Below are 22,819 nucleotides of genomic sequence, written 5' to 3'. Positions count from 1 at the left end.
CAGGGAACCCACTCTCCACGAGGCCCTCACCTCCATCATGGGAGCATACCACCACTCCCAGGAGACGATGGCGACGGTACTGGCCAGGTTCCAGGAGATCCAGGTCATGCAGGAGCAACAGTACATGGGGTTCAGGGACGAACTTCGAACCATCAGTTCCGCAATGGGCACCATCGTAGGGGCACTCAACCAGATTGTCACCACATTGCGGGACCATGTGGCACCACAAAGGGCCCCTGTCACTAGCATGGACCAAGAACAGGCAACCACCTCCGCCGGCGCTAGTGGACAGGAGGCCCCAAACAACAACAGGCCATCCGAACCCCACCTCCTGCAGAAGAAGAACCACCCCGCAAGCGGGGCCTGAGATCTCGTAAGAAGACAGAGTAGGATGTCAAGACCCCCGCCAGCAAAGGATACCCCCTGATGTCATCCCACTGTCCCACATTGTCACCCTGTCCAACCTTAAACTGCCCCTGCTCCATCCTTCCACAGGCATATGGACAATGCACCTGTGCGACTGAAAAGCTGGACTCTGCCATGGACATTCCTCCACCATCACCCATCACCGATTTTCAACCATGTCCCTAAATTCAGCACTTTAATAAAAACACTTATTGCACAAAAAAAATCTGGAGTCTGCCTGTATTGTGAACAAATGTATTAAACATAATGCTGCCAAAATGTCCAGTTACACAGTGATGAGAACACACCACTGTCACACAGCTGTAGTCCATGGGTAAACAAAGCAGAGGTCACGCAGTGGGGGCCACATCTCTGAAATTTGAAGGGAAAGTCACAACTCAGTTAACATACACTGGGGGAATAGGACAGACAGTAGAGAGGCAGGAGAGTTTAAGTAATTGTAAAATACTGGTGTTGAATTTTACCTGTGTGTTTTGAAAATACTGTTGTATCACTCTGTCCCTGTTGTCTGTGTCGTCCCCGTCGTCTTCCTCCTCTTCACTCTCCACAGGTTCCACCGCTGCCACAACACCACCATCTGGACCATCCTCCTGCAGGAAAGGCACCTGGCGTCGCAAAGCCAGGTTGTGAAGCATACAGCAGGCCACGATGATATGACACACCTTCTTTGGTGAGTACATTAGGGATCCACCTGTCATATGCAGGCACCTAAACCTGGCCTTCAAGAGGCCGAAGGTCTGCTCGATCACCCTCCTAGTACACCCATGGGCCTCATTGTAGCGTTCCTCTGCCCTTGTCCTGGGATTCCTCACTGGGGTCAATAGCCAGGACAGGTTGGGGTAACCAGAGTCACCAATTAGCCACACACGGTGTCTCTGTAGCTGTTCCATCACATAAGGGATGCTGCTATTTCGCATGATGTACACGTCATGCATTGACCCCGGGTACTTGGCATTTACATGGGAGATGTACTGGTCTGCCAAACAGACCACCTGGACATTCATCGAATGATAACTTTTTCTGTTCCTGTACACCTGTTCACTTTCTCTGGGGGGTACCAAAGCCACATGTGTCCCATCAATGGCACCAATGATGTTGGGAATATGTCCAAGGGCATAGAAATCACCCTTCACTGTAGCCAAATCGCCCACCTCAGGGAAAACAATGTAGCTCCGCATGTATTTCATTAGGGCAGACAACACTCTGGACAACACCTTAGAAAACATAGGCTGAGACATCCCAGATGAAATGGCCACTGTTGTTTGGAATGATCCACTTGCCAAAAAATGGAGTACTGACAGAACCTGCACTAGAGGGGGAATCCCTGTGGGTTGGCGGATGGGTGATATCAGGTCTGGCTCCAGCTGGGCACACAGTTCGTTAATAGTGGCTCTGTCAAGTCTGTATGTGAGTATGACATGTCGTTCCTCCATTGTCTACAGGTCCACCAGCGGTCTGTACACGGGAACACTCCTCCATCTCCTCGCAAGTCCCAGCGGACGGTGCCTAGGAAGGACAACATGGAGCACAGAGTCAAGCAACCCACAGGTACGTTCACACAGCTTGCACAGTACACGCTTCTCTATGCATTGAATGGCTTGTATGAGTGGTAATGCAAGGCCTAGGCCTGTGTGACGCAGTAGAAATTAAGCCATGTGGGCCCTTGAAATGGCGGCTGCCTGACCTGTGAAGTGTGACAATGGGATGTGAGGTCAATGCGCTGGCGTGGCACACCGTGGCGGTAGGCGGTCGGAGACCGCGGTGCTAAGCCGCATTGGTTAACATTGAACCCTATGGGTTTCAGGAGCCAATGAGGAAGTGCGCCGGCGGTCGCGGTACGCACCGCCGCGGTACGCACCGCCGCGGTACGCACCGCCCCGGCCGTGACCGCCATTTTCTATCTGCTTAATCACTCGAGACCTGTTCATCCACAGGAGAGGACCTATACTGCAAGTGCTGCTGTGACCTCGGTCTGGAACAGACAATGGCTGCTGCGACTGGGGAAAGGGCCTCTGCCTTCACTTCTGAAGAGTTGGAGACACTCGTGGATGGGGTCCTCCCCCAGTATGCGCTACTCTACGGTTCTCCAGACCAACAGGTAAGTACACTGGGACCATGTTTTGTGGCCAATGCCAGGGTTGAGTGGGGTGAATGAACGATGGTGGGGAGGGGAGCGAATGAGGCATGCATCGCACGACAGATGAGAGCATGTGCCATATGGCAAGGTTGGGGAGGGGGGGCCACTCACATCGACCATGCAGAAAATGATGATATTTATTTTCCCACCCTGTACATGTCACATAGGTCAGCGCCCATCAGAAGATCGACATTTGGCGTGCCATCGCCAAGGACGTCCGGGCCCTGGAGGTCCACAACAGACGGGGCACCCACTGCCGAAAGAGGTGGAGACGTCAGCGACACAGACACGTCCTCGGAAGGGAGCTCCCTTGTGGTGGCGGCAACATCCGTGCCCACCGCTACAACAGGTACAGCCACCACCCAGCGCACCAGCCCCGCCCTCCAAGCAGCCCCTCAGCGTTCGCCCCATGCCCGCTCGGCCAGGAAGGCGGGCATCTCCTTCGCCCTAGGCACCTCAGGCCCTGCCCCAGTTACCCCTGCTGCCTTCAGTGAGGAGATCATTGACCTCCTCCAGACGCTCATTGTTGGGCAGTCTACCCTTTTGAATGCCATCCAGGGTGTAGAAAGGGAGGTGCACCGGAGCAATGCATACCTGGAGGGCATTCATTCGGGTCAGGCTGCCCATCAGCGATCGTTCAACGCTCTGGCCTCAGCACTGACGGCAGCCATTGTCCCTGTCTCCTGCCTCCCCCCTCCAATTTCCTCATCCCAGTCCCAGTCCCCTGTTCCTCTGCCTATCCCAGCCACACCTACAGACCAGCCTGCACACACATCAACACCCAAGGGCAGCTCATCCAGACATAAGCACCACACATCCCACAAGCATTCACACAAGCAACATCCACATGCAGACATGCCAACAGCCACTGCCTCCTCTGTGTCCCCCACCTCCTCGTCTCCCTCCTCCCTCCCTGTGACATCTCCACTCACACCTGCATGCACATCACCATCAGCCAGTACGTCCATCACCAGCACACCCACCAGAACACACCGCACACGTGCAGTCACCACCCCCACTGCCATTTACACGTCCCCTGTGTCCTCTCCCACTGTGTCTGTCACCCCCTCTTCCAAACCACACAAACGCAGGCAGCCACCCACCCAACAGCCATCCACCTCACGACAGCCTCCGTCACAAGCACCTGCACCCAAAGACAGCACACTTGACTCTCCTACAACCACATCCTCTTCCTCCACTCCCATACCCACTGCACCTACCCTTCCCACTGCTCCTAAAAAGTTTTTCCTCTCCAAAATTAACCTCTTTGCATCACCTGACCCACCCCCTCCATCTCGTAAGAGTCCAAACAGCACCTCAGCCACCACAAGCCCTGCACCTACAAGGAGCATAGTCCAGGGCTATTGGAGTCCACCAGCTCCTAGGGCAGCAACATCGGCCAGCAGCAAGGGGACAGCCAGCCCACCCCCTGGGAAAAGAACTAAAAAAGGGAAGGGCCGGCGCGAGAGGCCTGAGACGGCAGCCCCCAAACTCACTACCCTGGCAACGTCACCTGCCACATCCACAAAGGGAGGCAAGGGCCCCAGAGAATCGGCAAAGGAGGGCAAGGGCAGCAGGGCGGACAAGTCCGGCAGCAGGCGAGCTGCCCAGGAGGGCCCCACCAGCCCCATTTCGGGTGTGAAGGAGGACACCCACGGGCCCAGGACTCCAGCACAGGAGGGCCCCGCAAGCGAAAGGTCGGATGGCGACTGAGCGGGAAATATTGGCCCGATCTGGTTCCCTGGGACCACATGTCAAGCATCGCTGAACAGGGCCCCGCCGTGACAAGCACTGCTGAACTGGGCCCTTCAAGACAAGCACCGCTGAACAGGACCCTGCCGTGACAAGCACCGCTGAACAGGGCCCTTCAAGACAAGCACCGCTGAACTGGGCCCTTCAAGACAAGCACCGCTGAACAGGGCCCTTCAAGACAAGCACCGCTGAACTGGGCCCTTCAAGACAAGCACCGCTGCACAGGGCCCTGCCGTGACAAGCACCGCTGAACAGGGCCCTTCAAAACAAGCACCGCTGAACAGGGCCCTTCAAGACAAGCACCGCTGAACAGGGCCCCGCCGTGACAAGCACCGCTGAACAGGGCCCTACAAGACAAGCACCGCTGAACAGGGCCCCGCCGTCTCAAGCACCGCTGAACAGGGCCCCGCCGTGACAAGCACCGCTGAACAGGGCCCTTCAAGACAAGCACCGCTGAACAGGGCCCGCCATCTCAAGCACCGCTGAACAGGGCCCTTCAAGATAACCACCTCTGAACAGGGCCCCGCCGTGACAAGCACCGCTGAACTGGGCCCCGCCGTGACAAGCACCGCTCCGCTGGGCCCTTCTTGTCAAGCACCGCTCCGCTGGGCCCTTCATCTCAAGCACCGCTCCGCTGGGCACCGCCGTCTCTGAACTGCTCCGCTGGGCCCTTCATCTCAAGCACGGCTCCGCTGGGCCCTTTCTGTCAAGCACCGCTCCACTGGGCCCTTCATCTCAAGCACTGCTCTGCTGGGCACCGTCGTCTCTGAACTGCTCCGCTGGGCCCTTCCTGTCAAGCACCGCTCCGCTGGGCCCTTCATCTCAAGCACCGCTCCGCTGGGCACCGCCGTCTCTGAACTGCTCCGCTGGGCCCTTCATCTCAAGCACCGCTCCGCTGGGCCCTTCCTGTCAAGCACCGCTCTGCTGGGCCCTTCCTGTCAAGCACCGCTCCACTGGGCACTGCCGTCTCTGAACTGCTCCGCTGGGCCCTTCATCTCAAGCACCGCTCCGCTGGGCACCGCCGTCTCTGAACTGCTCCGCTGGGCCCTTCCTGTCAAGCACCGCTCCGCTGGGCCCTTCATCTCAAGCACCGCTCCGCTGGGCACCGCCGTCTCTGAACTGCTCCGCTGGGCCCTTCATCTCAAGCACCGCTCCGCTGGGCCCTTCCTGTCAAGCACCGCTCCGCTGGGCCCTTCATCTCAAGCACCGCTCCGCTGGGCACCGCCGTCTCTGAACTGCTTCGCTGGGCCCTTCATCTCAAGCACCGCTCCGCTGGGCCCTTCCTGTCAAGCACCGCTCCGCTGGGCCCTTCATCTCAAGCACCGCTCCGCTGGGCACCGCCGTCTCTGAACTGCTCCGCTGGGCCCTTCATCTCAAGCACCGCTCCGCTGGGCACCACCGTCTCTGAACTGCTCCGCTGGGCCCTTCATCTCAAGCACCGCTCCGCTGGGCACCGCCGTCTCTGAACTGCTCCACTGGGCCCTTCATCTCAAGCACCGCTCCGCTGGGCCCTTCCTGTCAAGCACCGCTCCGCTGGGCCCTTCCTGTCAAGCACAGCTCCGCTGGGCCCTTCATCTCAAGCACCGCTCCGCTGGGCACCGCCGGGCACCGCCGTCTCTGAACTGCTCCACTGGGCCCTTCATCTCAAGCACCGCTCCGCTGGGCCCTTCCTGTTAAGCACCGCTCCGCCGTGCCCTTCATCTCAAGCACCGCTCCGCTGGGCCCTTTCTGTCAAGCACCGCTCCGCTTGGCCCTTCATCTCAAGCACCGCTCCGCTGGGCACCGCCGTCTCTGAACTGCTCCGCTGGGCCCTTCATCTCAAGCACCGCTCCTCTGGGCACCGCCGTCTCTGAACTGCTCCGCTGGGCCCTTCCTGTCAAGCACCGCTCCGCTGGGCCCTTCATCTCAAGCACCGCTCCGCTGGGCCCTTCATCTCAATCACCGCTGGCCCATTGGCAGGGCCGGATCTGTGTCGGGCAGGGCTTCACGAAGCACTCTGGGCACCATGCCTCCGCCAGAACCAGTGGAGTCTGTAATCCACTTGAGAGACTGTGGCTTTGCACTCCCCAGGATGGTTCAGTGGACAATCCACCCACTGTAGAGACTTGTGAGACTGTGGCTTTGCACTCCCCAGGATGGTACAGTGGGCAACCCACCCACTGTAGAGACTTGAGGGACTGTGGCTTTGCACTCCCCAGGATGGTACAGTGGCCATGGAGGCCCCTCGTGGATCTGGCGTCGTGGACTCATGTGGCTGAGGTGCCCCCCCTTCCCTTCCCCCTGAGGTGCCTGTAGTTTTACTATCTGATGCCCCTGCAGTGTTCTCTCCAATGGAATCGGGTCTCGTGTGTGGGCTTGGCCCATGTGTTTAGGCCCATTGGCCCACGAACAATGGATGGTAGCCAATATGGGCCGGACTTTTGAGCTATGTATATATTGTTGATGTTGTAATATATTTTATTTATATATTTCATATTTCACTTAACTTCAAATATGCTATAATATACTTCAATTTTAATGATCATTTTATTTTGTCTTTGCATTGTTCCGTGGGGTATGGGGGGGTCACTCTGACTTGTTGCTCTGCATTGGTGTTTAGGTAGTTGGGGGGGGGTGTGGGGGGGGGGTGTCGCGTATGTGTGTGCCCGTAACCTTTTCTCCTCCCCCCTCCCCTGTGTCGTAGGTGCAGTACTCACCGTTGTCGTCTGCGCCGGCGTTCGTGCTCCTGGTAGAGGAGCAGGTAGACAATAGCAGGTAGGATGTTTAATTCGGGTTCCATGCTGTCCAGATTCCTCGTGGAGTGTGTAGAGGTGAGCGTTTTCCCGTTCGTAGTCTGTTTTCGCCGTGTTTTTGTCGGCGGGGCTCCCGGAAAAGCTGGCGGATTGGTGAGTTGTGATAGGGTGGGCGGTACATTGTCTGCCGCCTGCCTGTTGGCTTGTCCCGCTGTGGCGGTCGGAGTGTTAATGTGGCGGTCTCTGTTGGTGGTTCCCGCCAGGGTCAGAATTCCATTTTTTTTACCGCCTGCCTGTTGGCGGGTTGGCTGCCGCTTTAACACCGACCGCCAGGGTTGGAATGACCCCCTATATGTCCTACCTTAACCATACACTGCACCCTGCCCTTGGGGCTACCTAGGGCCTACCTTAGGGGTGTCTGACATGTAAGTAAAGGGAATGTTTAGGCCTGGCAAGTGGGTACACTTGTCAAGTCAAATTTACAGTTAAAACTGCACACGCAGACACTGCAGTGGCAGGTCTGAAACATGATTACAGAGCTACTTGTGTGGGTGGCACAACCAGTGCTGCAGGCCCACTAGTAGCATTTGATTTACAGGCCCTGGCACCTGTAGTGCACTTTACTAGGGGCTTACTAGTAAATCAAATATGCCAATCATGGATAAGCCAAACACATACTCAGAGTTCAAAAGCCAACAGCGACAGGTCAGAAAAAATAGGAGGCAGGAGGCAAAAAGATTGGGGATGACCCTGCATAAGCAAGAAAGTCCAACAATACCAATAGCAGTAAAAACAATGACGTGATTTCTCCCTACGTTTTGCCATGAATAAAATTCAGTGTACAGATGGTGGTGATAGGAGGTGCTAAGGGGGGCAAGGAAAGTGGAGCTGCCACTTTTCTTAAATCAGCTGCTAAGGGGCTGATTTAAGACCCCCTAGTGCCTCCTTGCGCCACATTAGCGTAATTGTTTTTACACTAGTGTGGCCCAACGAGGACAAAACTGAGCACCAAATTTAGAAAGTGCCACAATACGTGTATTGCGCCATTTTTTTTAACCCTTTGTGCTACATTATGCCTGCATCAGGCATACTGTATGCAAAGGGGGCGTTCCCTCATTAGGAGGGGGCACCAAAAAAATGGCGCTAAGAAGTCTAAAAGATTTTTTTCAGTCATTTTTTTGGCACATTTAATGCCTGCTCAGAGTAGGTGTTAAAAGCAGGCACACCATTGGTCTCAATGGGACTCAATTGACTTTGCAGGATTAGCATCAACATTTTTAATGCTAGTCCTGCAAAGCTCCGAACTAGCATCAAAAATGTTGGCGCTAGTTCCCCTAACTACCGCCATGGTGCGCCTTATCTTAGATACGGCGCACACATGGTGGTGTTAGGGGGGCGCTAATGGGCGCAAGGAAAGTGGCGCTGCACTTGGTTCAGCACCACTTTTCATAAATCAGGCCCTAAATTTCCAACTATAAATTAGGAGCCTTGTTAGGGAGGAAACGTGGTAGCTCTTTTGCACCTTAGGATGAGGCAGAGTGACAGTTTAAAGCCAGTTAATTCTGATGGGCAAGGAAGAGGATTCCATCTCCAGTTCATCATCACACCCCTTCGACTGAAGAGGTGGGTTTGTTGTTTATGAATTTCATGAAAATACCCATGAGGAAAGCCTTGGATTAACAGTGCATACCTTTTTTCCATCATGGGATCTTCATTAATACCACAAACAGTTAACTGTTAAGAGTTTGGAGAAGAAATAAAAACACTTCTGGCCCGATTCACAAAATAATATATCTTATTCAATGAGTTCTACCTATGCATGTGTGCACATTTGTGAACAGAGAGGATTCACAAGTGTTAGAAAAAAAATAATTTGGTAGTTATGGTGAGCTGTACAGCCAGAATTCTCAACGCCTTTCTTCCACTCCTACTCTGCTCATAATCTCACACATAATATCCCAAAAAACATCACAAAAGGCACTACTGAATTAATCAATGAAGCTGCTGTGGCACTAATGACAAGACCAAAGGCCAGATCCTTCAACCGGAGTCCACTAACTACAGTTTTGGGCGCAGTGCCGTTTTCCATTTAAAACAGCACCCAAGCTCTGTTACACGAAGCCAAGGTTTCGGTTCAATGGACTGTGGGGGTACAAGGTAGATGAGACAATTCAGTGATGAAGCGTGAGACATTTCTCTGAGTCTACTTAAGCGGGTAGCAAAATTATTGCTGCAGGCCCACTAGTGGCATTTCATTTACAGGCCCTGGATACCTGTAGTGCCACTTTACTAAGGACCTACAAATAATTTTAAATGTGCCAATTGGGTATAAGCCAACTTCACCATGTTTAAGAGCAAGAGCACATGTACATTATTACTGGTTAGCAGTGGTAAGTGCACAGAGTCCTACGACATGTGGAAAGCAAAATCTTCACATACAATGCTGTGAGCATAAAAGTATTTTATGTATGGCCATTACAGATTCTTGCCCAATATTTACTTTTATGCCCGACCTAGAACTTCCTGCACAGAGTTAAATAGCACCAAAGAGCAAATAGTGACGTGAGGACAGAAGTACCGCTCACAGCACATCAGATCACAGTTTTTTATTAGCCAAGTTGTCTACAGCACTAAGTTAACCAAAGAGAGAATCTCATACCTGGACAAATATTCATTTGAACTCCATCCAAAAGATAGTACCAATAAACTTGGCCATTCCAGCCATTCAACCGTGTACCTTAGTTGGGGGAACACTTTATTGTGGATGGCAATTTGAACTTTGGGAGTACTGAGTTTAGCACTGTAATTGCCATTTGCAATGAATGCACTGTATTCGATATTAAATAGTTCTTTAAAATATGCATTTGAAATTGTAGGCTTTTTGTTTGCTTTTATCTCTGTTATATCGGGAGGTTATATGAGATTTCATGAGTCTACATCTATAAATATATCATGATGTTGCTTAAAACCTTTTTTAAAACTGTATAAAAATGAGATTGATGAGGGGCTACAAATGTGTACTGCATATTCAGTATCTCCCCCACTTGATTTTGACATCCCTTTTCGAGAGTGCTTTGCCTGCAGCATTACCCTAATGAGAGCCTCAAATGACCGGAATTACAATTTGAATACAGTGACTATGTCTAGATTTCCATACGATAAGTCACTATTAACTCCCCATTTTGTACCCCCACCCATAAGTATGTGTTACGACGTTTTAATACTGGGAACATCTTTCTTCTATATTCATCCGATTCCCAACACATTTCTCTTTGCTATATTGCTACTCAGTGCTTTCAATTGGAAAAAATAAGTGCGGGTTCTCACTGAGATGAGCTAGGGGTGTGACGAGTGGGCAGGGCTAAGGACATGGCTAAGGGCAAGGCATAATGGCAGCTTCTGAATACCACACTGTTATTTGCTATTGTTTGGCACAATACTATTGCCCTCATTACAACCCTGGTGGTCGGTGTTAAAGCGGTGGTAAGACCGCCAACAGGCCGGTGGAAAAAAAATGGACTCACGACCGTGGCGGAAACCGCCAACATAGACAGCCACTTTAACACTCCGACCGCCATGGCGGTACAAACAAACAGCATGGCGGTCACCGCCAACAGACAGGCAGAGGACAATGTACCGCCCACAGTATCACAACCTACCAATCCGCCACCTTTTCCGGGGTGGATTCACCGTGAACAAAAACACGGCGGAAACAGGACTTCGAAGGGAAAACGCTCACCTCTACACACCCCACGAGGAATCCGGATGCCATGGAACCCGAGCTCCAGATCCTGCCAGCCCTTATCATCTTGCTCCTCTACCAGGAGAACGAACGCCGGCGGCAAAGACCACGGTGAGTACTGCACCTACGACACAGGGGAGGAGGGAGGGAAAAAACAGGGACACACACACGCGACACCCCCGCCCTTACCCTCACCCACTACAACACACACACTAACACAGCATGATACATCACAGTTACACCCCCAAACCCCCCGGAAGAATGCAAAGACAAAAGGAAATGAGTGTAATCATTGTAATATATTAAAATCCAGTATGCAAAAATATATATACACTATTAACAAATATATACACCAAGAATGGCAGTCCAGGTAGTGCTCCATTGAAGTCCGTGGAACACTGGGCCCACACGGCATGGGCGAGGCCCACTCTCAATCCCCAAATATGACGGAGAGAACACTGCAGGCGCATCAGATAGTAATAAAACAGACATCTCAGGGGGAAGGGATAGGGGGGGCACCTCAGCCGGTTGAGTGCACAATGCAAATCCACGAGGGGGCCACATGCCCACTGTTCAATCCTGGGGAGTGCAAAGCCACAGTCTCTCAAGTCTCTACAGTGGGTGGGTTGCCCACTGTTCCATCCTGGGGAGTGCAAAGCCACGGTCTCTCAAGTCTCTACAGTGGGTGGGTTGCCCACTGTTCAATCCATGGGAGTGCAAAGCCACAGTTTCTCAAGTCGATAAGTCTCCACTGGTTCTGGAGGGGGCCTTGTGCCCAGAGTGCTTCATCCTGCCAAGGACTGAGGTAGTGGATGTATCTCTCCATTGGTTCTGGAGGGGGCCTTGTGCCCAGAGTGCTTCATCCTGCCAAGGACTGAGGTAGTGGATGTATCTCTCCACTGGTTCTGGAGGGGGCCTTGTGCCCAGTGTGCTTCGTCCTGCTAGTGACGGACTCAGTAGCGTCAGTGCCCTTGGCACTCATGGGCCAGTGGTGCTTGTTGCAGTGGTGTCCTTGGCAGCGGTGCTTGTGGCGGCGGTGTCCTGTTCAGTGGTGCTTGTGGCGGCGGTGTCCTGTTCAGCGGTGCTTGTGGCGGCAGTGTCCTGTTTAGCGGTGCTTGTGGCGGCAGTGTCCTGTTCAGTGGTCACCACCGCGGCGGTGCGTACCGTGACCGCCGGCGTACATCGTCATTGGCTCCTGGGACCCATAGGGTCCAATGTTAACCAATGCTGAATTGCGCCGCGGTCTTTGACCGCGATGGGTTACAACACCAGCGCAGTTACCTCACATCCCATTGTCCCACTTTACAGGTCAGGCAGCCGCCATTTCAGGGGCCCACCTGGCTTAATATTTAACTGTGTCACACATACCTAGGCCTTGCCTCAACACTCATACAGGCCAAAGTTCGGATTATGATTTGGGTTCTGTGTAAGCTGTGGGTACGTACCTCTGACTTGGTTGACTCTGTGCTCGCTGTTGTCCTTCATAGGCACCATCCGCTGGGACATGTGAGGAGATGGCGGCATCCTCCGATGTACAGACCGCTGGTGGACCTGTCGACAATGGAGGAAAGACATGTGATCATCACCTACAGGCTTGATCGTGCCACAATCCTGGAACTGTGTGCCTAGCTGGAGCCAGACCTGATGTCAGCTATCCGCCATCCCACAGGAATCCCCCCTCTAGTGCAGGTGCTGTCAGTACTCCATTTCCTTGCAAGTGGGTCTTTTCAAACAGCAGTGGCCATAGCATCAGGGATGTCCTAGCCTATGTTCTCCAACGTGTTCTCTAGAGTGTTGTCTGCCCTGCTGAAACACATGCGGAGCTACATCGCTTTCCCTCAGGTGGAGGATTTGCCTACAGTGAAAGGTGACTTCTATGCCCTGGGACATATCCCCAACATCATAGGTGCCATTGATAGAACACAGGTGGCTTTGGTACCCCCATCAGGAGTGAACAGGTGTACAGAAACCGGAAGAGTTATAATTCCATGAATGTGCAGATGGTGTGTTTGGCAGACCAGTACATCTCCCATGTGAATGCCAAATTTCCTGGCTCAGTACATGATGCATACATCCTGCGGAATAGCAGCATCCCTTATGTGATGGGTCAACTCCAGAGGCACCGTGTGTAGCTATTAGGTGAGCACCTGGAAGCAAGTCATTGGGAATGGTTGTCTGGGTCTGGGGATATCCCTATAGGTTAGTGTGTGTCTAACAGTTGCCCTCGCCGTTTACAGGTGACTCTGTTTACCCCAACCTGTCATGGCTACTGACCCCAGTGAGGAATCCCAGGACAAGGGCAGAGGAACGCTACAATGAGGCCCATGGGCGGACTCTGAGGATTATAGAGCGGACCTTCGGCCTCCTGAAGGCCAGGTTCAGGTGCCTCCATATGACAGGTGGATCCCTATTCTACTCACCAAAGAAGGTGTGCCAGATCATCGTGGCCTGCTGTATGCTTCACAACTTAGCTTTGCGACAACAGGTGCCTTTTCTGCAGGAGGATGGTCCAGATGGCGGTGTTGTGGCAGCTGTGGAGCCTGTGGACAGTGAAGACGAGGAAGCAGAAGAAGAGGACATCGACAACAGGAACTCTGTGATCCTGCAATACTTCCAGTGAGACACAGGTAAGAATACAAACCTGCCTACTACATGTACTTTAACACTACTACCTCTCTACTGTCTGTTGTTTTCACCCAGTGTATGGTCACTGAGTTGTCACTTTACCTTACGATTTCACAGATGTGGGTCCCACTGTGACATCTGCTTTGTTTCCTCATGGACTAGGGCTGTGTGACATAGGTATGTTGACATTACAATTGAAAGAGCATTTTGTCACTGTAATTGCTAATACACTATTTCGAAATCACAGACAGACTCCAGATTGTTTTGTGCTTTAAGGGTGTTTATTTCAGTGCACAATATTGGAGGGGGTTGTAAAATGGTGAGGGGTGATGGTGGAGGAATGTCCATGGCAGAGTCCAGTCTATTAGTCTCACAGGTGCATTGCCCAAATGGGCATAGGAAGTGGAGCTGGGGCAGTTTGAGGATGGACAGGGTGACAAGGTGGGACAGAAGGATGACATTCAGGGTGGTCTCATTTCTTGGTGAGGGTCTTGGCATCGTTCTCTGTCTTTGTCCTTGATCTCAGGGACCGTTTGCGGGGTGGTTCTCCCTCTGCAGGGGGTGGGGTGCTGGTGTGGTGGTCCTGTGGCAGTGCCTCCTGTCCACTAGCACCGGCAGAGGTGGTGGGCAGTTCATCATCCAGGCTAGTGTCAGGGGTCCCTTGTTGTGCCACAGTGTCCCTCCTGGTGTTGAAGACTTCCTTCAGCACCCCTACGATGGTGCCCCGGGTGGAATTGATGGATCTGAGTTCCTCCCTGAAGCCCAAATACTGTTCCTCCTGCAGGCGCTGGGTCTCCTGAAACTTGTCCAGTACCGTTGCCATCGTCTCGTGGGAATGGTGGTAGGCTCCCATGATGTTGGAGAGGGCCTCATGGAGAGTGGCTTCCCTTGGCCTGTCCTCCCCCTGTCGCACAGCAGCCCTCCCAGTTCCCCTGTGTTCCTGGGCCTCCGTCCCCTGGACCGTGTGCCCACTGCCCCCAGGTCCCTATTGTTGTTGGGGTGGTGGGTTAGCCTGGGTTCCCTGTAGTGGTGGACACACTGCTGATTGACGGGTCCTGGGGACAGAGGTATGGGCCCGCTGGGTGGGTGTTGTGCTGGTGTTTCCAGAGGGGGGAAGCTCTGTGGTGGACTGTGACTGTATCAAGGGAACCAACTGTCCTGAGGTGCCAGATGGGCCGTGCTGGTCATCTAGATCCAGTTGGACAGAGCTTCTGTCATCACTGTGGGCCTCTTCTGTTGGTGGTGTGGACATGTGTGGACCCTCCTGTCCGGGGTCATTGGGTAGGGGTCCTGCAGGGGTACAAAAGGATGTTTATTACATCTGTGTGTGCCATGGTTTACAATGGGTGGGTGACCCTGTACCACAGTGCTTGCATTCCTGTGTGGGTCCTTGTATGATGTGGTTTAGGGGGGTGTATGGGTATGTGCAGTGGCCATGCTTTGGTGATGGGTGTCCATGCTTTGTTGTTGCATGCAGGGCTTGGTGTTAGGATGTGTGGTTTGTGATGTTGGAACATTTGTGAGGAGTTGGAGTGATGGGAGTGAGGGTGGGGGTATGTGATAGCATGCAAGGAGGGTGGGGGATGTAATAGTTAAGCTTTGACTTACCAGAGTCCATTCCTCCATCTACTCCTGCGAGGCCCTCAGGATGCATAATCGCCAAGACTTGCTCCTCCCATGTTGTTAGTTGTGGGGGAGGAGGTGGGGTTCCGCCGCTAGTCCTCTGTACCGCAAGGTGGTGTCTGGAGACCACGGAACGCACGTTCCTCCGTAGGTCGTTCCACCTCTTCCTGATGTCATCCCTATTTCTTGGGTGCTGTCCCACTGCGTTGAACCTGTCCACTATTCTGCGCCATAGCTCCATCTTCCTAGCTATGGAGGTGTGCTGCACCTGTGATCCGAATAGCTGTGGCTCTACCTGGATGATTTCCTCCACCATGACCCTGAGCTCCTCCTCAGAGAACCTGGGGTGTCTTTGCCGTGCCATGGGGTGGTGTGGGTGATGTGTGGGGTGGTGTGTGTAGTGATAAGTGGGGTGATATTTAGTGGTGTGTTATGTGAGGTGTGTGGAAGTTATGTGGGTGATGGTAATGTGTGCCTGTGGATGCGTGGTAGTTGTTTGTAGTGTCTCTCTCTGGCCTTCTCTCGGTAATTTTGTCGTAGGGGTTTGTGGGTGATGTGGGTGTGTGTTTTATATTGTATTGGATGTGTGGGAGTGGTGTGTGTATGTGTATTTGGAATTGTCCAGTGTGGTAGTGTTTTGTAAATGTGTGTGTATTTTGAGCGCAGCGGTGTGTACCGCCAATGGAATACCGCGGTTGAAAGACCGCCACGTGGATTTGTGTGTCATGATAGTGTTGGCGTATTTCTGTTGGGGTGACGGTGGAGGTTTTGTTTTCGCCAGTTAATCACTGACCTTTGGTGTGGCGGACTTGTGTGGGTGTCTGAATTTTGGCAGATTCTGAGCAGTGGGTCATAATGACCGTGGTGGAATTCCGCTGCCTCGGCGGTGTGTTGGTGGTCTTCTGCACGGCGGTAAACGGCTTTTCCGCCAATGTTGTAATGAGGGCCTATATATTTTCGATCGTGCACAGAGCACAAGCAGACATGAACACACAAAGCATTCGCACATTTCCTTTAAAATACCCCCTGAGAGTGCACCGATTCTTTCCCTCTTTCCGTTTTCTCTCAGAAAAATACTCCACACAAGGAGGCAAACACAGACATAAACAGACACTCAGCAAAAGAGTCAGGTGGGCTTAAGCTATTTTAAATGCCTTACCTTCCATGGCATTCTTAATTGCCGCTGTCACCGGGCTGCCTCAATTCCTGTTTTTGCACAAAAGCACACAGTAGTCTGAATGTGATTGACGGCATGGTGCATGAATGGACCCTGCTGTGCCAAGCACAGCATGATGGTGAACACCAGGACATTATGCAAAGAATCCCATGTTAAAGAGTCCCTCGGAGCTCAGCTCAGGGCTACAGAAGAGACAGGTTCCACCATGAAATCCAGACCTGCCAACTCAAATGGTGCCACTGTGTGTCACAGATGTTGGCTCTCTTCACATGGTCTCCGAGTGAGGAGTCGAAATCACCCGGGTGGCAGGCAAGAAGAGCTGGAAATTACTGAAAGTGTGAATTTCCCGCTCCCTTTTGGTAGCTGCAAGCAGCCACTGTCCATTAATGTGAAAACACCCCAGGACATTGACTGCAGCCTCAATAACCTTTGATTGTTTGCTTTATGGGAGGGGAGAGGAGGTTGATGGGGTAAGGCACGGTGGCAGACGTGCCTCAAAAGGTAGCTTCCTACATAAAGCCCCGCCCCTAGAAGGCCATAGCCCCTTTCACAAGGCAAATTTTATGTTCAAGCTGGCAGGTCTGGAAATCCTAGTGCTCACTTGCAACCAATGAACCTACCTTTCATGAGTACCGGTACTATCCTCTGCAGTAGAGAAGTGCAGGTACTCAGGGTGATAAAAGTAAGAAGAGCCGGTACTCAGTACCTGTGAGTACCAGCCCATCTAAAGCACTGCTGCTACTGTAAGGTAGATTTGTAGAGCACTGCTTGTCTCCTGTGAGGGTATCCAGTCGCTACTCCAGAGTGTATGCTGCTCACAGACATGAGCGGTTCAATTCATCTGGTAAGGTCGACTATCATTCATTATGACAGATGTGGCCACTTGATATAATTCACAAGAGACATTTCGTCTTCATTCCCTTGTTAGCAATAGATGCTGGTTCAAGGGATCCTTATAATATAATAATGATTCCTTTATAGTAGCATGTGATTAAAGGGCAAACAACAAGGGCATCCATCCCTGTGCGGTAACGATGGAAAGCAATGTTAGGATACATGGTACTTGTAGTTTGGTGATATGAATGGATTGATCTGGGGGATTCAGTGTTGGCTGGACACAATGCTTTCTAAGGAAAGGATAGATACTGCAGGTTTGTGAAGGATTATTTGGAGGCTGTGCATACAGGCCCTGGAAACAAGAGCTCCCTCACCTCACTTCCACTTCCTGAAATAAAGCTGGCATAATAGAAAAAGATGTTTTGATAAACTGTCAGCTAATTCATGTGCACGTTTAGCACAATCAAAATTAGTTTTAGAATATCCAGGTCATCAGTGCCTAATCTATAAATAAAAACGTGCTGTGACCAAAGCTCTCCTCTGGAACACTTGGCTGCTGCATTTAAATGTGCGAGCACAGATTACTGAGGCAACATAATCCTAAAGCAATTTCGCGTCTCTTTAATCCATTTACAGGCACTCCCTACCCCTTCAGCCTACTCTTGCAGCCTTCTGCTTTCTCGCTTTGTGACACTTTTTCGTTTTTCTCTTCCTCCACCTTTCCCATATGTGTCTTTTGCTTGCAGTAAATGCTTGAGGCAGAAAAATAGGTGCCTACCCTCAAAAATAAGTGCCAGTGGCCGGCACCGGAAACCACTGGCTCAAAATGGGCACTGCAGGCCATGCCGAGGAAGCTTCGATGTTGTGCAAATGATTCACTACATTTGTCAGAAGTGGGCAATAAGACGGACAGCCAGAGCACACATTTCATCATAGAAGTCACCTTTATACAAACATAGGCAATACATATGTTTAGTAAGATAATAAATTACTTCTGCACAATGGATCATCCGATCCACTGAATGGCGTCACTCACCGTCATTGATTCTTCCTGCCAAGGACTCAGCACTAAATCCAGCAAATACCACGGTATGAACTGCACCAATTCTTGCACACGCCAGCATACTTGCCACAGCTAAGGGCGAAACGGGCATGTAGATGGCCACTCGGTCTCCCCTCTGTATTCCATGCTTCTTCAGTGTGTTTGCAAGGCGACAGGTTATGTCCAGTAGGTCTCTGTAAGTACAGAAAATTCTTTGTTGTTATTTATGCTACTGCAACCCAGTATACTGCCTGCATTTTAAGCTCTGCAGAGCAAACACGTGGATATAAATTTAAATATTCATTATGAAGGAAATCAAGGACAATCAATGTAGATAATACAGTCATTCTTCTCAAAGGAATTTTGGAGAATTTCATAGCAAATACTTCCTTTTGAATTGACATTGCTTCTGTATTATTTAAGCACACCATTGATATTCTGGTGGATTTCACACTGTGTTGTATTGTATTGCAGCATTTGCTTACTAGCCCTGTGTGGAGCACTGCACCGCTTGCCTACATGAGTAGCACACTACGCCGTGTAGGATTTGTAGTTAGTGTGACATTGTCTTTGTTTTGATCCTATGTGGGAAGTGTTTCCATACTGCGCATGATGACCAACAAGATGCAGTTATTGTGTTATGGAGACAGATGCACAGTTTTATGATTTTCAGTATGTTAATAGCTTTGAGTAGCTTTGAGAAGCTCTGCAGGTCTATTCATGGTATTTCATATAATATAATCTACTTAGCCGGTTACTGCACTAGGTTCTCCAATCTGAGATTTTGGGCCATATGTTCAAATGCATTTTTGTGTTCGGAAGCGGACAGTTTGCAGAATCTTGCTGTTTCCAACCTCAAAAATGCTTTTACATATGTACAGAGCACAACCTGTGATTACCACAAATTGCATTGCAGTAACATGTTACTGAATCAGAATCTTTATTTCGTGATTTGGTATTTGGAAGCAACAGGTTTTACGGCATCCCTTCCAAACACCGAATCACAATGGTATGTATGAATGTTTTGTGACCAAATAACAGTTGCAAAACATTCATTTTTTACCAAAACTGCAAGGGTTGGTGGTAATCATCTGCAAATGGGCAGGTGTCCCCAAGGGATCCATTCCTCTCTGTGAATGTTTAAACAAATATTTCTTAAAAGCAGGGAGTAGTCCAAGGAACCACTGCCTATTCTTAAAAAATGAAACTTCAAAGTTTTCTTTTTTCTTTTTAAATGCATCATGTTTTCCTTTAAGCAAAACAGTATGCATTAAAAAAAGTATGCCTCATAAAAAGCAATCACAGACATGATTACAGAGATGGTAGTCTGCTGACCCCAACAGGCCACCATCACTGTAATGGCCAGGATTCTTAATGGATCATAAATTGCAACCTGTCTCATTAATATTCATGAGGTAGGTCGATTGTAACCCCACTAGGAATCACTAAATGAAACTCAATTGGTTTCATATGTTAGAATTTGTGATTTGTAAAGAATCACAATTAGGAAATTGCAGTCCCTAAAATTTGTACAAATGGCCCTTTGAGTATAGTGACGATCCTGAGCTGGCATGGCTGGTGGAAGAGAGTAATGGGGTATTTTTTGGGATGGGCATTTTTATTGTCATCCTATATCTGCTTGTCTTTGTGAGATGTAAAGAAGCAATCAGATCGTATAAATATTTGGGACCTGCAGTGGTGGACTATATTAAAGTTCTCCAAATTGTCCAGCAATGGTGACACATCTCTTCAGTTATTCCATGCCTGTGCATTTTATGATGGCTGTTTATTTTGGCTGTACAGTGCTGGTGAGGACGAACCTCATAGCATATATGTCTCATGTGAATTTAAGATGTATATGCTACAATTTGTCACTGATCACTACGTATTATGGTTTTAGTTTTATTGTGGGCCATTGCTGTTTCATATGGAAGTACATAACTATATAATGCCTTTCTGAACCATAGGTCAGCTCTACTTAGCCTATCTACATATCATAAGGAGTTTGCAGGTTCAGCTGTTTACAATTCGTGGGTTGTAAGATGAGGATTGCACTTGAGGGTATAACAGTTTCCTGGTATCTCTTGCCAGGATGTGGGTCGTGTAGTTATTGAGGATATAGACATGTTTTCAATTGTCTTCAGAAGTGTGTGTGATCCTGTGTGCTTCTAATGCTGGCAGATAGTGACTTTCAGAGCTTGGTAACTTGTAGTGAGAAAGCAGTGTCTCCAACAATTTCTTATGGTAAGGTGGTATGATGATAAGTAGTGCAAGCCTGTAGCACAATGTTCTGTTTGGTTTGTATTGCTTGCAATTTAACTTGCATGTAAAGTGGTTCTTTTCCTTTGGAGGTTCTGTTGACAATGCAGTGTCTTGAAAGTTGCCCTTCTAGCTGTAGGTAGCCTGTTGAGTGATTGCAGGACTGGAGGCATGCATTCTCTTGGTTAAACGCACAGAAGAATCCTTGCAGCATCAGTTTGATGAGTTGTATTTTGAGAATGATAAATGCGGGTGTGCCAAGGTAAAGGTTGTTGGCATAGTCAACCTTGGAGATGGTGAGTGTGAGGATATCTTGCAGCTCTGTTGATGTGCAAGGTATAGGAAAATGTGAAGTAGTGTTTTCAGTGTGTAGAAGGCACACTTTGTATGAAGTGTCAGGGACATGTCTGAATCAATTGTTACTTCTAGGTTTCTAACTTTTCTTGATGTTGTTGAAGGAGATTCAAGTTCTTTAAACCATAAGCCGGTAGCTTGTACTTTTACTATTGTTTGCAGGGAAAAATCTGTCTTTGCAGATTTGAGTTTTAGATGGTTATTCATCATTCATATGTTTATGGCACAAAGACAGTTATTGAGTTGTGAATTGTAGAAGTCTTCATGGCTACCATGGGCTAGGGACTTCATACGTGAACAGTTGGTATTTTTGTAACATATGATAGGAAGAGGCACAATTTCAGTTTCTTTTTGGGTGACCTCTTTGTAGGACATTTGCCATCAACCATAAATTCTATATATCTTCTGGGGTTTGAAGACATATGTGTATCCTTTGCATGCTAGAAAACCATTCACTGCAAAGTTATTTTCAGGCAACTACCTTTTTGTCTGTGCTTTAGACCTCATGATGCCTATATGGATGTAGCTAAGTCATCACATCTGAGACCTACTCAATGCGATATGCAAACAACACATATTTGATTTTCATTTAGGGTAGCATAGAATCCTGGCAGAGTAATTAACAGGCAGTAATACTGCTAACTGACTGGCATTCACCTATTCAATCTCATGAGGAATGGAAGATGCATTAGGAATCAAATCCCTGACTTACCGGTGACAAATACCAAAATCAGGTGCGTTAAACCACTAAGCTAATTATTTGGAGACGTACATGTGTTTGGCCTAAACAAGCTTATGTTGCAAAATCCATAAAAGCTCCATTCTAGTTGTCAAAACACTCACTACCCTTTTCAGATAACTCTCTCAGTTGCCTATAAACATTGTCACGCTGCCCTAAACATGTTTGTTCTAACTGTATTGGGTTTGACCAGTATGTTTAAACACCACATTTACTTCTCTATGTTCTTGTATTGGCTCGAAAGGTAGTTCCATCCCATCGTTTGATGTTTTTGGTTGACCTCTTTAGATCCCCACCCACAAAGTGTGGGTCTTGTTGTGCCCTGAGTACTAGTCATACTGCACATATTTCAATTGAAACATTTTGTTTACGTTTTGACCACTGTTCTTTTCCTTCTGTACCTGATCTAATATGTTGGCCTACGGCTGGCTTTAATCTGGAAGGTCTGATAAGGCTGATTTTGAATCAATCAACATTCTGTTAAAACTATGTAACATTTGATACTACACGTTTTCAACGCAACACATGTTATACATGTATCACATACAGTGTTTATACGCTGGCTAAATTTAAATCAAGCACGGCTTAAAAAAAATTCAGTCAAACTTGCCTGTTTGTGGAAGGCAGACACAATGCCAACGCATTGGTAGAATTGATTCCACAGACTTCGTCAAGGCCCTAACAAACGTATTAATGCACTTATCTATGGTTTATCAAACAGGCCACTGGGACTGTCTGATTTAGAGTCCACTTGATACAGATTATTGTACTTTACATTTGTAGACATATTCATGTTGCTAGCAAAAGAAGGAATACGTTTTTTTAATAAAAATGTAAAATAAATATGATGCTCACAAAATAACAGCCCTAGGCATGCTCCGTTGCTCTGAGCGTGTGAACTGAGACTCATGCCAACAACAAAACACGTCCAACCAGTCTGGAATTTCGGACCATCACTTGTTGTGGGGACTAGAGCCGAGATGGTAAGTGGGATAGCACAGTGCCCCGCACCCCCGCTCAGGGCGCAGCTAGCTGTTGTGCAGTCGGTGCAGTGGCACTGAGCCTAGGGTTGATGGCGACCATTGTCGCTAACACAGCAACAGTTTCAGATTTTTTCCCTAAAAGCCAGCCTATGGGTCTGATTACGAGTGAGTTCAGACTCGCAATTCCGACCCCTGAGTTAAAAGGCGTTTAAGCATGGGTCGGAATATTACGAGCCACTGGTTATCAAGCCCCATCTCTTTGCTCTTTCCTGTGGTGACAACGATGGCGCGGCAAGTCAAGGGTGTGTGTGAAATATTGGAAGGCACATGGTAGACGCGTTTACTGCGAAACTGAGAGACCTAGAAAAACGTGTCTTCCTCTAAGAGGATC

At 49.6% G+C, this 22,819-nt stretch overlaps 1 protein-coding gene across 1 annotated transcript in view; it reads right to left on the bottom strand.

Annotated features, from left to right (window-relative positions):
• ACSS1 (acyl-CoA synthetase short chain family member 1) overlaps positions 1 to 22,819 on the bottom strand; it is a 637,137-nt gene that overhangs the window by 331,124 nt on the left and 283,194 nt on the right. The window contains exon 3 of the mRNA XM_069235038.1: positions 18,088 to 18,287. Within this exon, the coding sequence (XP_069091139.1) occupies positions 18,088 to 18,287 (200 nt within the window). The remainder of the gene's footprint in view (positions 1 to 18,087; positions 18,288 to 22,819) is intronic.

This window comes from Pleurodeles waltl, chromosome 5 (assembly GCF_031143425.1).
Source record: "Pleurodeles waltl isolate 20211129_DDA chromosome 5, aPleWal1.hap1.20221129, whole genome shotgun sequence".
NCBI classification, from domain to species: Eukaryota; Metazoa; Chordata; class Amphibia; order Caudata; family Salamandridae; genus Pleurodeles; species Pleurodeles waltl.
This window is presented reverse-complemented; position numbering and strand designations above follow the sequence as displayed.